The sequence below is a fragment of the Strix uralensis genome, chromosome 1 (assembly GCF_047716275.1).
Source record: "Strix uralensis isolate ZFMK-TIS-50842 chromosome 1, bStrUra1, whole genome shotgun sequence".
NCBI classification, from domain to species: Eukaryota; Metazoa; Chordata; class Aves; order Strigiformes; family Strigidae; genus Strix; species Strix uralensis.
This window is the reverse complement of record NC_133972.1, coordinates 14,705,730-14,726,746: the sequence shown is the minus strand read 5'-3', so window position 1 is coordinate 14,726,746 and position 21,017 is coordinate 14,705,730. Positions and strand designations below refer to the sequence as shown.

The 21,017-nt window shown below is 44.2% G+C and overlaps 1 protein-coding gene across 2 annotated transcripts in view; it reads left to right on the top strand.

The window, feature by feature from the left end:
- Positions 1–10,414: 10,414 nt before the first annotated feature.
- The window catches only part of TPK1 (thiamin pyrophosphokinase 1), a 321,339-nt gene continuing 310,736 nt past the window's right edge, over positions 10,415–21,017 (top strand). The window contains exon 1 of one of the 2 annotated variants that reach the window (XM_074892034.1): positions 10,415–10,593. In XM_074892034.1, the coding sequence (XP_074748135.1) occupies positions 10,551–10,593 (43 nt within the window). In that variant the 5' untranslated portion in view covers positions 10,415–10,550. The remainder of the gene's footprint in view (positions 10,594–21,017) is intronic. The other variant, XM_074891961.1, reaches the window with a different exon arrangement.

Here is a 21,017-nt window from a genome sequence, read left to right as displayed (position 1 = left end):
AAGTAGGTGATATTTGCAAGAGTATTCCCTTCTCCAATTCTTGCCAAGGCAGGAAATAATATTAATCAGCTTCGCTAAAGTCACTCTGCTATATTACTTCAGGTAGGAGGGCTCATGGGAAGACAAGGTTAGAACTCAACAGAAGTAAAGAAAAACTTAGGAAGCAGCAAGGAGGAAAAGAAAGGAATGAGGAAACAAGTATTAAAATGAGAGAAAACAAGAATGAAGGAAACACACAAAGTCATAGAGATCCTGATCAGTAGTGATATTCAGATAAAATATTAATTTTAAGCCTTTTAAAGCTTAAATATTTTGGAACATTGAGCTAAAGGAACTGCCTAAATACAAAGTTGCACTAGTTTAAATAAGAACTGTCAGGTAGCATGGCCCAATACTAATTAAACCAGTACAATTTGGTGTTTCAAAGTACACTGATTTAAGACCTTTGTTATGTCATGTTTGTGAATTTATGGTGATGTTTGTGAATGTATCCCAGTCTACAGAACAGATTTCACAGGTAAAGTTAGTAAGGCAGGCATAAGTACACGTCACGTTTCCACAAGGAGTGCTTTGCACGTGACAAACTTCGGTTTACGAATGAGCATGTGCTGACATCAACCTACAACGAACATCACCGGAATTACACTATCCTTTGGTACTTCTGCCGTTGCAAGGCTGCCAAAGCTTGCTGTTAGGCTTGGCTTCCCCTTCTCACTTCTATCCCACTTTGCCACTGCTGCTATACAGAGGGCGGGAACACCCTTGAGCTCTGCGCTAGTAACTTTACCCATCTCTTCTTCTTTTTCCAGCTGTGCTGTCAACCTCCTGTTTGTCCTTTATGGTTTGTAGGCAGAACCCTGGAATGTGAATAATAATGTTGCCTTAGTGATCTTTAGTGATTATGCCCCCACGACTGGGCTGATACGTATTGAATCTCTATTTGAAACATCTTCCCCCTCAGTATTTGGAAATCATGGTGAGAAACCTCTTAGCAATGTCCCTGATACACTCAGAGTATTCCTGCAATAGAAGCCTGGGCATGACGTGCCACTGTTGGGGAGGGAGTAACTTCAGCGATGGCTGAGGGAATTAAAACATCTGAAATGGCACCAAGTAAATGTGATCGGCATTGTGGCATGATTTCAAAAAGGGGAGGCAAGGGAAAGCAGAGCTTCTACAGGATTAGAAATCTGTTGCGTGTTTCATCAAATACACGAGCAGCCCAGCTGGATGTGGTGGTCTGTCTTAAAACGTAGGAGATGATTTTCTAAGGTGACAGGTGCCAGAGGATGAATGCAATGAACTACGGCAAAAACCTCATAGGGTGCTAATCTGCATTTAGGCACTTCAAAAATCTGGTCTTAAGTAAATGGCTGTTTTCTCATAAAGGTGAAAAAACCCCAAATGACTAACTTGGTAAATTTGTTCAACTCAGAAGGCATTTTCTAGAAATTACTTTGTACATTTGTACACACCGTACTGGCTTTTTTTTTTTTTTTTTTTTTGGTGCATGGAGTAGTTTAATGAACAGAAATACTTTTTGTTTTAAATTGTAGACATTTTTAAGTGAACACTTTACGTATAATGCCTTTGCACTTCCTTAGACCGCATATATTCTTTATTAACATATTTAAGGTAGATTCAGGATCACAGATGACAAAACTGATGTTGATATTTTACATTTGATGTGCATACCACTTTAAAATTAAGCTCATTAAAGATAATAGAATGATCCATTGGCAGGCCTTCAGCTGCAGACCTAGAGGTGACAGGCTATTTGGTGAACAATTTACTGAGTGTCTCGCTTCCCCCTCCTTCTTAACCATGGGCATTGTAAGTTCATTCTATTAACCTTAATAGGTTTGCTTTCAAAGTGTTTTACTCTGAAGATTTAAAAGTGAACTCCATCATATGTCAGCCTGCAGCTAACTTAAGCAACTAAACTAAAAGAAGATGCAATATATTTATCTACGTGCATGTTTGTGTGTATGTCCACAAGTAGTAGCATCTAATGCACATGAAGAAATGATGTACTGGGCCCTGCGTGATGCTCTTCACTGTAGGTGTTTCACTGTTCCATAGGATCTCTCAGGAATTTTTCTTTCTCTCAATTAAAGGAGCATTAATGGCAGGCATCTCCAGCTAGCGAGTGTCTTCGCATGCACTAGTTGAAAAAGGTTGTACAAGTGAGAGAAGCTTGTTTTCCTCAGGTAACAACTCCAGCAGATGTATCTGTGGGCTGCCCTCTGTCCCAGCAGGATGTTCTTTTCTCTCCACCTGGGACACAACGACAGAAGTAGCAAGCAAGTCGTAACATATTTGGCATTTGAGTTTCGGGCAGGCTCAGGCAGCTTTGTTCGGACTACTGGGACAGAACAGCAGCCATTATCTTTTCTCTATTGCTGCCTTTCAAACCACTCATCAGACAGTGGTGCTGCCACTTTTATGGCACCTAACAAAGACACTGAAGCAGTTGGGTGCCTCCCATCATTTCCATCCCAGAGATCCCTCACAGAGCCCACCCCCTCACAATGACACTATCCTTGACAGATTTAGGTCCTTGCAGGACTCAACAGTTCTTCCCTTTCTTTGAGTTAGAGCAGCAGCTTGGAGAGACCAATACAGCTGTAAATGTCAGCTATCGATGGCCCCACTTTTCACCACCCTGGCACCACAGAGAACGCCATACGGGCCTTGGCCAAACTTAGCCCAGCCGAGACAGAGCGACACTAATGCTTCCTGAGCAGGAGCTAGCCCTGTTCTCCTGAGACACTACTCACGTTTGGATCTCCACGGCCTTAGGTTGGTCCTGACTGCCCTGTGTGCTCAAACGACTGCAGTAAAGGTTGCCCTCTGCAGCTTCACAAGACCACTTTCTTACTGATTTGTTATTAATTTGAGCTGACTTTAATGATTTTTGATGATATGGATTTAAATAAGGAATGATTTAGAGTAACTATATAACCAGTTATATACTGCTACAAAGTTCTTTTTTTAAGTCCCAGGCCGAGGCCATGTAGACTAGTGATAATCATTAACTAGATTTCTGTACCAAGAATAAGACTCGTGATGAGGTACTATTGTTAGACTGTCCGGTAAGGACGATTTATTGCCCTATAGACCACGTACTGTAAAAGTTACATTGTGAAAGGGCCTTGAAGCATGTTAAAATTGCAGTGTGAGCCAAAAATCCTTGGGTCAAGGGCATTGGAGGGTCCTTCTTTTAGGTCAGTAGTCCACGGTGGTCGCAAAAGCAGCCCCCCGACTCATTTCAGGACTCAAGTGCACATGACTGGAAAGAGGTGGGGATAAGAAAATGAGTTATGGGAGTTAACGTGTTTATGTGTAAGAACTTGATTAGTATGTATGACTGTATCCTATATAATCAGCATGCTACACAAGTTAGGCGTGCGTTGTTGGTGAGACAACTCCCCTGCACACCCAGCCGTTAATAAAGGAGTGTCTGCTTATCTACATCACATCAGTGTCGATAAGTTCTTTTATCCCGTTTTGGTGACAACTTCGTTCCCATGGGACAGGGATGAGAACCTGATAGACCACCACGTGAAGCTACTGCGAGGTACTTCCTCTCACTCTGAACGCAGTGGCACATGGACATGGCCAGAGATGCAGGAAAGTATTCATCACACCTGGGCATCCCATGCCATCCCATCTGCTCTCCCATCACTCCAAATGCACGATACTGCTTTCCCAAATGCTGCCTCCTTGTGCCACCTCCTGAGATAGCTATGCTTGCAGCAGTAGTGCAGTTAGCAAGGCTCAGGGCAAAGAAATCGAGAACTAAAAGCGCGTGCATTTTTTGGTGCTGTGGAATGCGATTACATGAGAAATTAGACCATGCTGGAGACATGATGCTGAGAGGAAAACATGGAGTGATTCTCCACATTGGCTGTCTCACACGGAGAAGACAATAGGAGTTTCTGTATGTGCCAGACAAAATAAGACAATCCTTCCAGGCAGAATAGAGTGCAACTTCTCACTGGATTGTTCCTACTTCTTAACTCTTCTTGTGCTGCCAGGACACCACAGCGAAGGCCTCTCAAACTCCTGGACAGGTTGGTCAAACAGCTTGCCTAACATCTTGGCAATCTGCACAGCCTCCTGACTCCACGAGGTCAAGAATATAGTCATATCCATTAGACTGCACAATCTCAGTTTACTGTTGTCCACAGTGACTTGACAGCAGCCAATTTGATGAAAATTCCTTATTTCTAAAGGTTACCACTTCAATACACAATCCTCTTTCCAAAGTTTATCTTTCATCCATCTTCATGACAGAATATTGTTGATGATCATAATAAATCTTCTTCTCAATTTGTATAGAATTGATTGATAAACAAATACCATCTGTCTATTCATTAGTAATGCAGATTTATTTGTATTTGGCAGTTGATCTCAGGTTGGTTTAAAAGTACAGGTATACCTCACTGATGTCATACAGATGAGAAAACAAAGGCACAGAATGCTACAAAACAGATCTCTCAAAGGTATGTTAGTTCCTAAGTTGTCACATACTTGGGGGTATGGATCCATGCGGTTTGATTCTGTCTACACATCAGTAGTAGGGCATGGATTAAAACTCGGGTCTTCCGAATGCAGTGTCCTGCCCGGTGAGCCACAGCAGTATTATACCACTATTTTCTTCTGCTTTACTGTGTGACCTAATCTAATTCATAAGGTTTATCTCCAGCCTGCTCTAAACTACTACAGAAACAGATTGCACTTTAATATTATATTTTTTTACTGCATTATAATCTCTTCAGGACTTGAAACAACTGTGAAGTTGGCTCTATTAACTGTTCCAGGACCTGGACTTGAAGAGTGTGTGTGTGTGTTAGATTCTGTCTGCCTGCGTATGCTGGTGTCTATTTGCAGTTTTTTTTTTTTTTTTTTCCCCTGAATGATTGTACCTTTCAAATTGGTGTTTGAGTTTTAAGGAGGTTGTGGGGACTTAAACTGTTGGCACAGGAGAATTGCAAGGATATAATGTCTATAATAAAGCATCCCATTTATCTACTGATGCCTGCATTTTTTGAATTATAAAGCACTTAAGGATGTTCAGACAATCAGACAGCTGAGCTAGCTAAACATTCCCAACCTTATTATTCTGCATAAATACTGGAATAGGTACCAGAATGAACCATCCCAGCCTGCTAGTTTTAACTCTGGGTTGATTTTAATATAAAGTTAAGCCATGGAGAGAAGGAGAAAATATTCTTAACATTTACAGTTTGCATGAATCCTGATTGTTAGCCTTGTAGAGACTGTTCTGGTTTAGCGATAAAATTGGAGTAGCACGAGGAACAAAGGCCCCCTACTTTACAAGCAGCTTGTTTCAGACATCACTAAGAGGGACCTCTGAAGGTACTCAGTTTTGATTCTACGTACTTTCCAATCAAAAGGCATCAGATACACGTTGCCAATTACTGAAATCTGCCATAGTTTTTGAACAATACCCAAAGTACTTTTCAGTCAAGCACAGAGATATGATTCCTGTTCTGGTGAAGGATGGCAGAAGGGGAGGGGCAAAAAATAAAGTATTACCTGATGTCTGGCATTAGCACACCAATTTGACTGAGTCTGGGGTGGGGGGGGGCATTATGCTGTGAATGCTAGAGACAGGTCCTATCATTTTGTTGGACAAAGTCCTTAAATACCTCTAGACCTTTCAGTCTCAACTAGATTGGGCTATTTGAAAGAAGGAAAAAAAATCAGAAAGCAACTAATGCTACTGTAAGTTAGCCTAGGCCATGTATCTGTACTGGGATATGCAGAGACTGATCATCCTAAGGAAGCACAGCAAACCCTTCAGGCTTTAGCCCTGTTGTATAAATCCCACTTAAATCCCCTTGCAATTCATGTTGACTTTCCTATGCTTTCCTTGCTAAGTCCCAGGAGTTGTTCTGAGTAAATAAAAGCTGCTGTCCTCCTAATCACCCTTCAACTCTTCCCAGCTGATCAGTTTTATGCATGCTGAAGTGCAGTGCTAGTCATGTCATAACTGTGCTCTATAGAAGTGGCCCAACCAACTGCTTCTCTGAATAGTTTTCCTAAAGAAAAGGAAGCTATCTGGAGTTTGATGAGAATAATTTTTACATATATATATATAATAATAATATATATAAATTACAGCTTCTCCATACACAGACCAGTCATCCAGTCCATACAAAATTAATGGAAAATGTATCAGGTGAGAGGCATGACCTGCTAGCTAGTTACCAGAGGAGGTTTAAAAGGTCTGAACGCTCCCTCAACCTTTCCTGACAATCACTGAGAAACTTCCTCTGTCAGACAGCCTCATCTGTCACTCAGGAACTACATCTGCCTGCCTGTTTATTTTCTCACTTAGGGTTGAGGTCACCTGCCCTCCTTTTAGCTAATCAGAGGAGACAGCAGTAATCAAAGCACAAGATCAGTGCTCCGGGGATGTCTTTCTTGAATAGCCTCTCTGTATGTTGTTCTGCAAACCTTGCAAAGTAATGTAGGCATATATAACCAGAGGAAAAGAACAGGGGAGAAGGCTTTGGTTTGGTCTGAGATCCAGCTAGAGGAAAGAAATATTGCTGAATCTTATATGCTACCTGGAAAAACAGGCATAATATTTTACTGAGGAATTTCCCATGCGTGACAAGAGAAAACTGTCGCTAGTTCATTAAATGGTAGCCCTTCATGGGAAAATTCAGCTGATGTCCTAGCACAGAGGTAAAGTGCAAAAGATAGGCGAAAGTGCTTATTTTTCAAAAAAGTAAATCAGCTTCCTGACTGCTTGTTGTCCTTAAGAGACTATCCATAAGAGAACATGCCAGGCTGGGTGGACTTACTCATTTTGCCTCTCTGAAACTTCTTCTGCTAGATACCTTTGTTAGGCTGCTAAACAGCATTAAACAGGTATCATATCCTGCCTTAGAGATCAGTGCATTTCAGCATCGACTGAAGCTATTCCTGTGGAGTTTACTCTTAAAGAGAGCTTTACACTGTAGATGGGAGGTTCATACCTGAAAGGAAGGGCAGTGAAAGAGAGACAGAGTTCAGGGAGAGAAAGTGCATCCAACTTGTTTGCCCCTTGCCTAGTTGAGTGGGCTGGCAGTTTGCCTTACCTTGGCAGACCCTTGCGCATCTTGAAAGGATTTAAAGGATGCCAGTGCCAGCCTGCTCTCTCAAGACTGATTTCTCTTTGTAATGATATTGTTGTGATGAATCATGCATTACTATGATTAGCAGAGAGAGGTACAATTACGTTTTTTGCAGCAGTGGCTGGTAAAGGATTGCCTGGAATCCTAGGCTTGACCAAGGTGGAAAAAGTATCTTGTCAGATATGAAGAGGGCAGAGAGATGGAAATTGTTGCATTTACAGAAAAAAAAAAAAAATGTTGAAAAGGAGCAAAGGAGAACAGGAGGAGGAAGGCTTGTAAGTGAACACTACCAGGAATGGGGCCCTGGATGAGATGGACCTTCCCTCTGAGCAAAGTACAGCTGTTCTCATGCATAAGAAGTCACTGCTGCTTATCAGCAACTACTTGTACCAGATGGTATCCCCCAAGAACAAATAAAAAAACCCAAAACACTAGAGACACTGACAGATACTGAACAAAAATAAGCTATCCTGGAGATTTCATAATTTTATCCAGCAGTAGGAAAGTGTCTGGCAAAATGAAAAAAAAAAAAGACAGAGTGGAAGACAGTTAATTAAGAGGAGGGGAGCACAGGCCAACTGCATGGCAGCCCACACATGGTCTCCCTTCTTGGGAGTGAGGTCAAGCTTCTTCCCAACGCTGGTTGTTCTTAACCTGTTTAAAGAATGATCCTCAGATGATACCAAAGTCCTAATAGCCTTTGAAATTCAAGTTCTCAGTGGAGAGGGAAGAACTTTCAAATGACACAGAGGTGAAACAACAAAACATTTTCTATTTCTATAGTGTAAACAACAATAATCTCTTGATGTCCTTAATATCTTCTCCTTGTTTCCCAATAACCTCTTGTTTCTCTCATTGTCAAGACATGAATGCTTCCAACGCTTCTGAATTTCTATCAGTCTTTCTAGACTAAAATTGCCTGTAGAGTGTAAAGTCTTATAGGTGCAGGGCAGCTTACCTGCGAGGTCCAAAGCAAGGGCTTAGTGACTGCACCATTCGGACCCAAGGTGCACCTACAGCCATTGCAGACTTGTGTCATCATGCAGAATACCCCTGTACTCGGCACTGGTGAGGCCGCACCTCGATTACTGGGTTCAGTTTTGGGCCCCTCACTACAAAAAGGACATTGAATGACTCGAGCGTGTCCAGAGAAGGGCAGTGAAGCTGGTGCAGGGTCTGGAGCACATGTCGTATGAGGAGCGGCTGAAGGAACTGGGGTTGTTTAGTCTGGAGAAGAGGAGGATGAGGGGAGACCTCAGCACCCTCTACAACTACCTGAAAGGAGGGTGCAGAGAGCTGGGGATGAGTCTCTTGAACCAAGTAACAAGCGATAGGACAAGAGGGAATGGCCTCAAGCTGTGCCAGGGCAGGGTTAGACTGGCTATTAGGAAGTATTTCTTTCCAGAAGGGGTTGTTGGGCGTTGGAATGGGCTGCCCAGGGAGGTGGTGGAGTCCCCATCCCTGGAGGGGTTGAAGAGTCGGGTTGACCCAGCGCTGAGGGATCTGGTGCAGTTGAGAACGGTCAGTGTGAGGTCAATGGTTGGACTGGATGATCTTCAAGGTCTTTTCCAACCTGGATGATTCTGTGATCCTGTGAATAAATGTGGCCCAGCCTCGCCCAAACGCTTAAATCACTTAAATGCTGTTAATCTGAGTGTGAATCTCAGACTAACACACGGACTGAGGTGTTGGTCCCGGTTCCCTCCCGTTTGACCGGAAACCTCAATCGACTACCGCGCTGCCTTTTCCGAACGCCTCTGCAACGAGACCTCATCCTTCCGCCTGACCCCACCGCAGGGCGCCTCAGCGCAGGGCGCGCTGGAGAAGGCGGCCCCGCGGCCATGTCAGGGACCCGGCGGCCCCCCGTTTGACTGGGGGTGCCGCGGCCCGGCCTGGGCCCGCCGCCGCGGGCTGTGCTCCTCTGCTGCCCTCTGCTGCGGGCCCCGCGCAGCTCCCCTCAGCCGCCGCCCGCCGGGAACGGCCCGCGGCGGCGCCAGGTGCGGCCCGGGGCACAGCGCCGGGTGTGTTCGGTGAGAGGAAATGGCCGCCCCTGTGCCCGGCGGGGCTGTCGGGGGGGGGAGGCGGCACCTGCAGGAGCAAAGTCTGGTCGAGAAGGTGGAAATACACCAGCGCTATGGTTTGGGGGTTAAATCTGACCCCGGTGCTGCCAGCACAAACTTAAATTTAACAGATGTTACGCATTTTATGCCTGAAGATGATTCACTCTCCAGTTAAGAGTCTGTAAGCGGTTAGAAACTACAAGTTTTGTGATGATGTTAAAATAATTTTAACTGAAACTTGAGCTGCAACTACAAATGCCGCATTATTCTGCGCGGCCTGACACGGCTCGCCGGCTGTTTTCCCCGCTGGGCTTTGTGCCGGGGCGGGAGGCGAAGCCGACGCCCAGAGTGACAGCGGAGCCAGGCTGGCGGCTCCGCACCCGCGTCCTGCTGGATCCCGAGCGCAGCAGGAGCCGTAGGACGGCGGCTGCACGCAAGAGGCTGAGGTCTCGCTGCAGGATTGCAGCCGCGATTTTATTTTTTTTTTCAGTTTCGACGGGCTGAAAGCCATTAACGACTTCTGAGTGAACTGTTCATTACGGGAGCTCAAAGCAGGACACTTCCAGCACAGACAGTGACTTGCGGATTTTGTTTTCTTCTTAATGATGGTGTCTATCACTCCTTGCCCTAAGCAACCCCTCCGTACGCTAGATAATATTTAATAAAAAGAAAGCCCTCTGCGGCCGCTTTTTTAGACGATCAAAAAGCGAGCGCGCCACCACGTTCCCTCCACTGCCGGCTGCTCTCCGCGCCCTCCCCAAACCCAGCCGTGACGAGCTCGGTGCTGCTCGGGTGCCGGAAACACCCGCGGGCGGCGGCGGGAGCCGCTGGGCCCAGCCCCAGCGGGGCCGGGAGCGGAGCTAAAAGCCCGCACAGCGGGGGGGAGGGCACGGCCGGCCCCTCGGCCCACTCCGTCCTCTTAGGGTCCCCACAGGCGCTGCCAGGGCGGTGCGGGGCTCCCCACTCCCCCCCCACCCTGCTCCCCGTTCCGCCTCCCGCCCCGCCCTCCCGCTGCTGAATCCACCGCCGAGCAGCGGATGGTGGCGGTGATCGATTCTCTCGGCTTCCCGCCCCCCCCCCGCCCGGTTAGAAGCACCACCCCGGGGGCGGGCGCTGGAGGACGCGTGGCTGCAGGTACCCGGGCAGCGCCGCCGCCTCCTCGCCGGCCTGGGCGGGCGCAGCCGCCGCGGCTGGGCAGCGGGGGGCGTTCCTCAGGGAGGAGGCAGGGGGCACCGCTAATCCCCGCCTTGTTCCCCCCTGCCGGTCCCGCCGCACTGTTTCTGTGTGCCTGTCCCCCCCCCCGCCCCTTTCCCCCCAAGCAGGGCGGCCTGGGGCCATGGAGCGCGCGTTCACGCCGCTGGACTGCCTCCTGCCCGCCGGTACGGTACCTCCCGCCCCCGGCCCGGTACCTCCCGCCCCCGGCCCGCCGCGAGGAGGGGGGGTGCGGCGGGGCAGCCCCGGCGCTGGGCGGCGCCTCCCGGGGCAGCTCCGGTGGCCGAGCCGCGCCGTGGGAGCGGGGCGGGTGTGTCCCCGCCCCGGCACCCCCCCACCCCCCCGCCGTGCGCGGTTGGTTCTGAGACCCCCCGGTGTAAAGAGCGTGAAACCGGCGTGTGCGCGGCCGCCGCGGGGGGGCTGCCCGTGTCCCTTAGCGGTGCTGCCCGCCCTCGAGGCCGGCAGGGTACGGGGGAGCCGCGCGGCGGGCGGTTTCTTTTTTAAATATACCCCTTTGCTGCCATTTAACCCCCTTGGGAGTTCAGATTTTAACACCTTTAGCTTTAGAACTTTACCCCCTTTGGGTTTAACCGGTGTCTTCAGTTCACGTGCCGCAGTTCTCCCGAGCTGGCGGGGCCGAGCGCTCCCGTGAAGCGTAAAAATCTCGTCGAGGGGTCCCGCGGGCTCGGGTTCTTCCGGCTGCCTTTGGCGTTGGAGGTCCTGGCGCCTCCTGCCCTTTGCGGGCTTCCCGGGAGCCGCCGCCTGCACCCCGCTTGCCTCTTCAGTTCTGCAAGGCAAAGCTCTGGGGCTTGGCCTTTCCTTTTTTTTGTTGTTGCTGTTTTCCCAACCTGTTCTTGAGCGTTCTATTTCTGTTTGTTTGTTATTTTTGAGGCCTGAGGGGCGAGCGTTGTTAATGTGTGTCATTAACCTCATCATCTCTACAAAGGATGGAGCACCTGTAGTAAGCACTGACTCACCGAGGTAGCTTGACTGTTCGGAATAGGCACCCCTTCTTCGCTATGTGTTTGCAGTATCTAATTCAGTAGGGCCCAATTTGCTATTCAATGATACCATTATAAACAGTAAATATTTTTATCTTTCTGTAGCGTGATTTTAAAGCTGCATAAAAATCATTTTGGCGTAGCAGCTGAATTCTAACTTAACACTGCTCTTTTCTGCTCTGTTCTGGCACTGAGACTTAAGACACCGCGGTGAGGTATATGTTGTTATTTATTTACCAGTAAGATGTGGAGGAAGGGCAGAGTTTAATAGAATGTACCCTTTTAACAATTCAGTATATTTTTGCGGCTAGCAATTTAAGAGCATGTTTACATTCTCTCCAGTTTTTCTTTTTTTATCACATTTTGCTCTAATTTTTAAAAAACTTCTTCAGGGTATGTTCAAAGCTTGTAATGGGTGAAGCTGTACTCAAGGTATTCCTGCCAGAAATGTGTATTTGATGCTGTGCCTGTGTATTTTGAGATGCAGCATTGCTTTTGGTAGAAAGAGGGAACGGTTGTGGAGGTGAAATTTTAATGGGTTAACTTTGTTGCAGTGTGATGTCCCTTATATGAAATGAGGAGTAACTACTTACTAAGAGTATATAGTAAGGTGATACAGAAATGTACCTTAAGAATTTATCCCTGGGGAAGAACAGGCATCACTACTTACATTCTACAGTTGCTTTTGATAGGCATTTGTATGATGTTAGGATTATCCTATGTCCCCACTTCCAGGAGTTGTGGGTTTGGGTTTTTTTTTTTCATCCTTTGGTTATGTCTGGTTGAAGACTTGGCATTTGTTCACATTTTTCAGATGACCCACACCCTTGTCAGACCAGAGGCTTCAGCTGGGTGTCAAGAAGCCTGCTTCTTCCAAAGAAATGGCTGCTACAAGTGTACAGATCGACTTGGTTATACAGGATAACATGCCTATAAAATGCACAGTGGTACTGCATCTGGATCCTTGTTGTTGTTACAAACATTCCTTACCAGCATTTCAGACTGGTTTAGCCAGCTCAAAGTGTGCAAGGCTGAGCAGATTCATTTGGCAGTCGCATGGTTTAAAATCTGGTATCCTACTTAGGGAACTCAGAAATAAGGTTCTCAAAATTGGGTAGGTGAAATGAGGCTCCCGAATTCTTCTTGAAGAAGTGCTAGTAGTTTCTCCGTCTGTTTGCTTCAATGAGATATGTATTTAAGTGTCCAAATAATATAAAGCTAATCTGTGTAGAACATGATGCTTCTTGGAGGCTAGACATGCGGTTACAAAATAAACCCTTGCGAGGACACTGAAGTACTATGGACCTGGTGCCCTTGCCTTCAATAATATAAATGTATAGCAATGTATGTGTTTCTAGTTGCTTTCTAAAGCCTTGTGCAAACGCAGTGACACATTATGGTGGGGAGAATGTGAAAGATTTATTAGCTATGTTTGGAGGTTATTAGTTTTGGGGGTTTTTTGAAGATGTTCAGAAATTATGCTGATGTTTATATAGAATAGAATAAAACACAGATTTTGGAACCTAATATTAGGTACCTGAATTGGAATTTCAGGGCCATGTGTGCCTTGGTGATTTTAGTCAGTGTAGTTAGAGTGAGTTCTTATTTAGATGGTGGACTATATGTCTCTCTGTATAGTACTCGACTGAGGTCCACGTAGCAGATATTTGACAACTGCTGTGCTAAACTAATGTGCTCAGAGATATTGAACATCATTCGGTCAAACAGCTGGAGCACTGCTGAAAACGACCGTGCGACAGTCAGAAAGCTGTGCCATGTACTTCAGAACTGTGTTGATTTGCTTAATGTAGTTCAGAATGGGTAACGAGGTAGAATTTAAAAGTGAGATTGAGCTCTGGATTTGAGTACTGCGTAGTGAAACATATTTTTATTTCCTCATGAAATGAAGCTGTTAAAAAAGCTTGTAGAAGTCCACCCTGAAGTTCTGTATGCTGCTGTGAAACGGTCGGGCAGAAGCTTCACAGGGTGAAGCTGTGATGCAGCTGTTGTAGAAAGCTCATAATCAGTGATGTCACATTAAGGCCTCTGAATCATGATGAGAGTAGCTTGGTTTCTTCTGGAGCATCCTTTGATAGGCTGGACATTTCCCTCCTGTTGTTTATACCCTTTTCTTGCACTATCATTGCCTCCTGCTGCTTGTCCCAGACTGTGCTGCAGGCACTTCTGCAGAGAAAGTGTTTCTAATTTATTTTTTTAATACCATGAACTTTAGGATCTGAATGTGCTATGCTTGTGATTGCTAAACAGTGGAAGTAATGTAGCATCCTCTAGTAAGGTTGCCCCCGAATACCAGTTGAGATTTGTAGAAGGGCAGAGTGCCAGTTTACTAAGCTGTGTTTTCTTACAGGGAATGTTTTACGTTGTGTGCCGTAATGTTGCCTGGATTCTCACTCATCTCCAGATGATCTTTTGCCTTGCACAGTCCTTAAAATGCAGCTCACTATTGGTTTTATCAAGTGGAGTGATGCAGAAGGAGGATGTTTTCCTCTGTTTATAATCCAACACCTTCCACTAGTAGGAATGTCTTGTGTTGTCAAGGTGGAGGGACTGCAAAGCAGAAGCAAATCTAGTCCTTCTCCTTTCTTCTGTGGCTTGCAGAGGGTTTATTGGAGCTGAGTTTCCCATGACTGACAGGAGCCTGTGCTACCAGTGGGGTTGGTTCCCCCCTGTCCCCACTCCTCCATGCCCCAAGTCCTGTGACCAAATGTGCTTGTGAACTGTGCTGCATCAAGAGCTAGTGGTTAAGACTTGATCTGCGGAGAAGAGGGTGTACTAGCTTCATCTTACCAAAACAAGGTCATCTATATGTCATGGGAGAGACAGCCACAACAAATAGGACAAAGACTGCTTCAGAATTATGTGGAAATATATAGTTGTCTCTTTGTGCAAAGGGACTATAAACTTCTGCATTGAATTTAAAGCAAAGAGAACAAGAGGAAGCAACAATACGCTGTGAAGGCTCTTCCATCATTCTGCAAGCTTGATTGTCTCTTGCTTTACTATATGTCTTCTCCTGGAAATGCTACTGACTCTAAACAAGTTACTTCTGAAAGGATTATATCACCGTATTCCTTTTTAAATGCCTGGGGCTTAAACTCCTTCTTTAATGTTCCTTTTAACACCAAGAATTGAAAGTTATTTGTAAAACAGTGATGTTTGCCATTCAGTGAATGACCTCCAGCCTAGCCTAAGCACGAATAACCATCTAAATGCCCCTTTGGTAGAGCTCTGCATGGTCTCTATGATGCATTGTCTTGCAGTCTAATATACAAAAGTCTGTGATAGAAATCAAGACAGTCATGGGGTTAGGAGATCAACCTGTTGGTCTCTGTTAGCTGTTCAACACTAAAGGCGTAGGGAAAACGGAGTCCCAGACTATGGGATTGCGCTGTAATTTTACAGGTTCTGTGCCACTGCTGTTGGGTCAGAGTAGTGAAGTTCTTAGGTGAATCGGATCATTCAAAAACTGTGATGGGGTTCACTGAAGTTGAAAAACATTAGCAAGGGTGTCAGTTCGTTAAGACTATTTCAGGAGTTCGCCAATGAAATTAGCAAGCACCTGCATATGGCTGTTACACCTTCTAATTGAAGCACATTTAAAACACTTTGTTTTACTGAATGTTGCTGACCTGTTCCTGCTTTTCATTTCATGTAAGTAGTAACACCATTAATTTAGTCAAGTTACCTGGGATGCCTTAGCTTGTTTTTGAGGTAGCTGTAAATATTGAGCCTTGGGCCCTGCTCCTCACTAATTTGCTGTGCTGGGTCAGCAGTTGTTCTGTAAGTATTATTACAGGTGCACTTAGGAGTAAAGTATTACAGACGGCACGTAGCAGACATAATCATCATTAGCCTCACCACTTCCTGTTAGATATTTGCTTTCACACATTGATAGCTTTAGGAGTTCCTTATTTTTTTTATTTTTTTTAAATGATTTATATACAGGTGTGTTGTTTGGAATGGGGCAGCAAGCCATGTTTAACTATTTGAGCTAATAGGAAGATGAATATACATTGACTTATTTTTGTACACACACACAGAGCCCCCTTTTGAAAAAAAAAGTTGACATTGAAGCTGGTTGCTGTTTGTTCATCTGGATGATAGATTCTCATCTTGTGCAGTGTCAGTGCACTGATAGCTCAGTATCTTGCAGTCACTAACAGGGCATAGCTGGCTTTCTGTTTAATGGGACTATAATGGTGGAGGGGACTGAGGGGGCTCTTAAAAAAAAAAACAAAAAAACAAAAAAACAAAACAACAACAAACAACCCAAAAAACCAAAACCCACAAAACCCCCCCACCAGAGTATAAGAGCAATAATGATGTCACTGGAGCTTCTGAGACAAAAACTCACATTCATTACTTCTTGCACAGATAGTAAAGCACTCAGATAAATTCCTTTTGGAAGGCCTTGTTATTTTCCATCAGTTGAGGCTTTCAAGAGCAGCTTACACAGAGTTCTGTGAGGAGTCACTTAGGTGTAGCAGATTGAGCCTTAAAGCTAGGAAATACAGTAGCTTGCTTAATGCATACTGTAGTCTCTTTTTTTTCTTTTTTTCCTGTGATTTAACATCAGATAAGAAGGTGGGAAATACACTTATTACAGAGATCACAATGTTCATGTTGCTTGTATCCAATTAAATGTGTGCAGAACTGTTGGAAACCATTTAAACTCGTTAGTCTTGAAAGAACAAAATATTAATCTTAAGAAGGTACAACAAATCCAGGAAAATAGTGGACTTCCAGGTTTTGTTTTTTCTTACTGCATTTCACTTGCGTGTCTCCGGTCAGCTCTTAAGATATTTTAGCAGTTTCGCAGCAGCTTTAACATTATGTTATCTCAAATCTGTGTATGTGTGTATATATATATGTGTGTGTGTGTATATATAAGCTAGTTTTACTTTCTGGAAGTGGAAAACAGAAGAGACTTATTTTTCCTGTTTGCAAAGCTCATCCAAGTCTGATTTATGGAGAAATTGAATATGAAGCAAAGAAATGAGGCAGTTTGTTTACACAGGAGAAAACATAATACATATAGGTTTCAGATTTTTTGAGATTCAAAATAACAAATCCCAGGCATACTTGTGGATTTGTTTTAGATTTGAACACCCAGAGACATTAATCAAAGTTTAATCTATGCGGAAAATAGCAGCACCGAGAGTAAAACCTAAAATCAAAGTCTTAAAAAGGAAAAAATCAAATAACCTAAAAAAACCTCAAGCAAACAAACCATCTGAAAACAAGTAAAAGGGCTAGCAGCTTCTTTTCATAAGTCAGTTCTCAGCAGCTGTCACTTCTAATGAGTTTTAGGTTTGGATGTAACCTAATGGTTTAGGACCTTTAAGAGCAGTCATGTTAACTAGTGCTTTATCCAGGGAAATTACTAGCTACAAATTTTACAAATTTGTTTCTATATGACATAATAAAAATAATCTATGCTGGTCTCAAAATGCTGTTGAAAAATATGGATAAAAGGAGAGGAAGGGAGACAGTAGTGTTGTGTCCCATCCCTCCCACCTCCCCCCCAAATCCCAACCAAAAAATAACCTATAAACAAACAGAAAAAACAACAACCCAGTAGTAAATCTTACCCAGTACAAAATACAGTAAATCAACAGGAGAGACCTCTGGTATATACACCTGCTTGTTGGTATGTTATAGAATATTCCCCATCTCTGGTCTCTGCAGAGAGAACTTGCAATGTCCAGCAAGATCAATTAATCTGCTCTGTTGCCAAATAATTTAAAGATTGAAAAGAACTGACTGTCAGTTGTCCCTTCCACCAAAGTATCTATACTCGATCACAGCGAAGGATAACCAGTTCTTAAGATACTTGGTTTACGTCTTTCTGTAAATTATAGCTGTGCTGGATTACGTGTAAGTAATTTATGGAAATAGGTTCTCCTTTCCATCCAACTCTGACCTTAAACATGAGGAATATGATTAACAGTGCTTGTGTAGTACTGCCTTTGCATAATTAAAAAGAGAATTGAGAATTTAAAGTTGCTACAGGAACATTCTGTTAGTTAAATTTTACATAGAGAGAACACATAGTAGCTTTTGGATTGCTTTTAAATTAAAGCTAGTGCTGTACATCCAGTTGCAGTTGAAGCTGCTGGAAGGCTTTTCCTGTCATTTCCTAGCTTTTTATTTTGAATGGCAGTTGAATTTTCTCAGCACTAGTGCTGATTCTTTGTAGCTTGTGTTGATGGATCGTCTGCCAGCCTTCCTCTCTGGCAGGACAGAAGCTGGAGGGACGCACGTGTTTATCAGGCCAGTTGAATGAAATGGGAAGCTGGCCAGTGAATTCAGTAGGAGCAGAACCTGTCCCCTCTCAATTAATTTATTTTGTAGTTGTGACTGCTGCTGTGGGTTCTGTTTTATTTCTTTCTTTTGCTGTGGCTCCTTTTTTCCTGTCTATTTTTTCCCTAAAATTATCTGGGCAGCATTGTTCCTGGGCAACAGAGCAATAAGAGTAGTTTGGAAATACTTGAATGTACACTTTTGACCAAATTGTTCAGTGGCTTTGGTGGTAAAAGTCGTCTGTGTGTCTGATACAAAGAAGTTAGTTTTGCTGCAAAAGGAAAACACATCTATGCTACAAAGTATTGGGGCCTCGTGAGTTCCTGGTCTAGAAAAGCTTTGACTTCTATGACGGTGGCAGTAAGGGTGTCTGTGGGCCTGCTTGGTGGAGGCACAGCAAAGGCTCTCAGGAGAGGCATTCCTTCTTAGTTTTTTTGTTTTTCTTCCCACCAACATAATTCACAACTATGTAAACTATATAAGCATATATGAAAGAAGGGTACTATTCTGCTTCCATAGCAGAAGGGCACTGGTATGTCAATGAAATCTCTATGTATGTTTGAGATTTACTTGCAGTTGTGCTTATGGTTGATTTAGCTGTGGCAAGCAAAGCACTGACATTACAGACCAGACCTAAACACAGGCCAAAGCTCCAGATGCTCAGGATGAGTTAAAAGTATGCTGGGTTGAAACCACACTTAGGCAGTTGTTCAGCAGATGGTGTGACTTGCATCGCTTGAAACTTTCCTGAGGCTGACTTGTGTCACAGACTGTGCAAATACAGAGTCAGTCTCCAGGTGTTCCATCCTGAGATTTTGCACTCTTGATGAGAGTTTTATGAGGGGAAATCCTGAAGGGTGAGGCAAGCTTTGTACTGCAGAGCTGGACCTGTGTATTGGTAAGGCTTACAAGTATCGAGCTATTGTCAGCTTTAACTACATAACTGAAAGCCTCTAATGCAGATACTTTAACACAGGCAACACTTTCACTTCTGGAAATGAGTGCTCTGCAAGCTGTTTGGGCTAAAGCACAGCCTTGTGATTGTATTCTGTGTTCCCATATGGAGCACTTTCCCTGCCCAGTTTACAGTTATATTTAATAACCATCTAAGCAGCGTTTTTCCATACTGTATATCCAAAAGACAAAAAAATGTTAAGGAGGGCAGCTTGAGAGTCAAACAGCTAAAGATCTGCAGCTTGGACACTTGGACTGCCAGAGGAAGTGGTGCAGTGACTTAGCTGCTGCAGATGCGACAAGAATAGCTCTTGGGCTGTGTGTGACCACCTCATTTCATAATGAGTTGACCTTCGTATGCTGGAGACGATTGAGCTCTGCTATGAAAGTGTCTGTCTCCGTATTGCCACTTCCTGCTTCAAATGGGAAATCTACCTTTCAAGTTCCTTAAAGAAGAGCTTGATTTATTTACTCACTTTTTTTAAAAAGAAAAAAAAAAAGAAAAAAGGGACAATATCAAGGAAAAGTTTGTGAAGGGCAACTTAGTGTTTGACTTTCTGGACTTTTGACAGCAGTGGTCTTGAAAGGTCACTGCTGCAAGACTTTGCATTCATTGGGTTCAAAGAAGAATGGTGTTATCTGCAATCCTGTCTTTTTAGGGTCCTGGCATATTCCTGCTGTTACTGAGAGTGCTTTCCTATTAGCTCTTCTTTCTTTGCCCAGAATGCACTATGGGGGTGACCTTTAGTACTGCATGCCCAAGCTTTGAGCCTTTCTAATGACTTTGGTAGTTGTGAACAGAGGATTTAAATGGTCATTTTGTAACTATGGGAAATAAAATCACTGATATCAGATGTTCTTTCTTGAACTGATTTGTAGGGTTTTTGCTTGGAAACTCAATCTCCTAGTTCCCTGTGTCTCTATTTAGACTACTGTTCTTATGTATTGGTCAGTAGTAATGCTGCTGCTGTATTAACCTGACTCATGGTAAGGAGTTTTGCCACTTGAGCCTGTGGAAGAATTTCTTCTTCTGTCTTAGCCATCCTGTTATAAGGTCATAAGTTAATTTTTTTGTGCCAACAAACCTTTAAGTCAGTAGGAAACTAGATCTGCTATTATGTTCTGCTTTGTCTTCTGTGTCCATTTTTTGGTTTTTTTCCCTTACATCCATGGCTGCCATAATTGTGTTGACAAAGCCCCAAGCGTAAGCCTGAATGCACAGAGAGCATAGCAGTTGTCACTTAGGAGGAGCAACAGCAATGCTGGAAGAAAACAAAACGAAACAAAACAAAAAAAACCCACAAAAAATCCCTTCTTTTGAAGCATGCTACACCTCCAAGAGGAGAGTTTTCTGGCAGGGACATGGGCAGAGTGTGTTGCAACACGGACATGCTCTGCACGTCTCCTTTCACTGCAGTGGGCTGTTTTTTCTGCTGATGGAGTGTCAAGTCTGTGTGAAATTATCAGTCAGTGTCTGGCTTCCCCAGAGAGGATGGGGAGTGATGAGAGCTGGGTTGTGGCCTTGTGATACCACACAGTGGAGATGGCCATATGGTGTCAGAGAGGGTGCTTAAAAGGGGTGTCACAACAGATGTTTGATAGCATACTTGTTGCCAAAAGCTTTAAGTGTCAGCCAGCTCCAGTCAGGTACTGTTAGAGCTGTCCCAGGGGTGCAGTTAAGGAGGAATGCTGTTTAGATAACACATAGTGTAATTTATTATTTGCATTCGTATTGCAGTGGCTATGTTTTGTCAGGCAGACAAAGGCATATCAAGACCCAGAGGCTGGACGCTGGAGCCAAGTTCATACTTAAATTAGATACAGATGGAGAAGAATAACGAGCCATATGAACATTGTACCTAGAGAAAGGTGGATTCTTCATCAGTGTCAATCAGTTGCAAGTCATACTTCAGTTGGATAGCCTGAAATTCATTCTTGTTTCTTTATACGGAAGGCTAAACTAGATTGTCACAGCGATCCTTTCGGGCCTCTGAATCTATAAATCTGAAACACTTAGTCCATCAAAGGAGAGACTTCTGTTCCTTACTATTTAAGTCATCAGGAGAGTCTTACGGGAAAAGAAGGGAACTGGCATATCCTGGGGTACTGCAGCATGGAGTGTCAAGTGACTACTCTCATGTCGCAAAGGAGGTCTTTGAGAACTGGGAGTAGAGTGCAGAGCTCTTGTGATGCGGTTCAGAAATTGAGGACTGTACTTCCTCCTTACATTTTAAGTTGTATGTTTAAAAAAAAACCAAAATAAATCCTTCAAAAACCCCTGTAGCACTTGGCTATGGTTTCTAGGCAGCAAG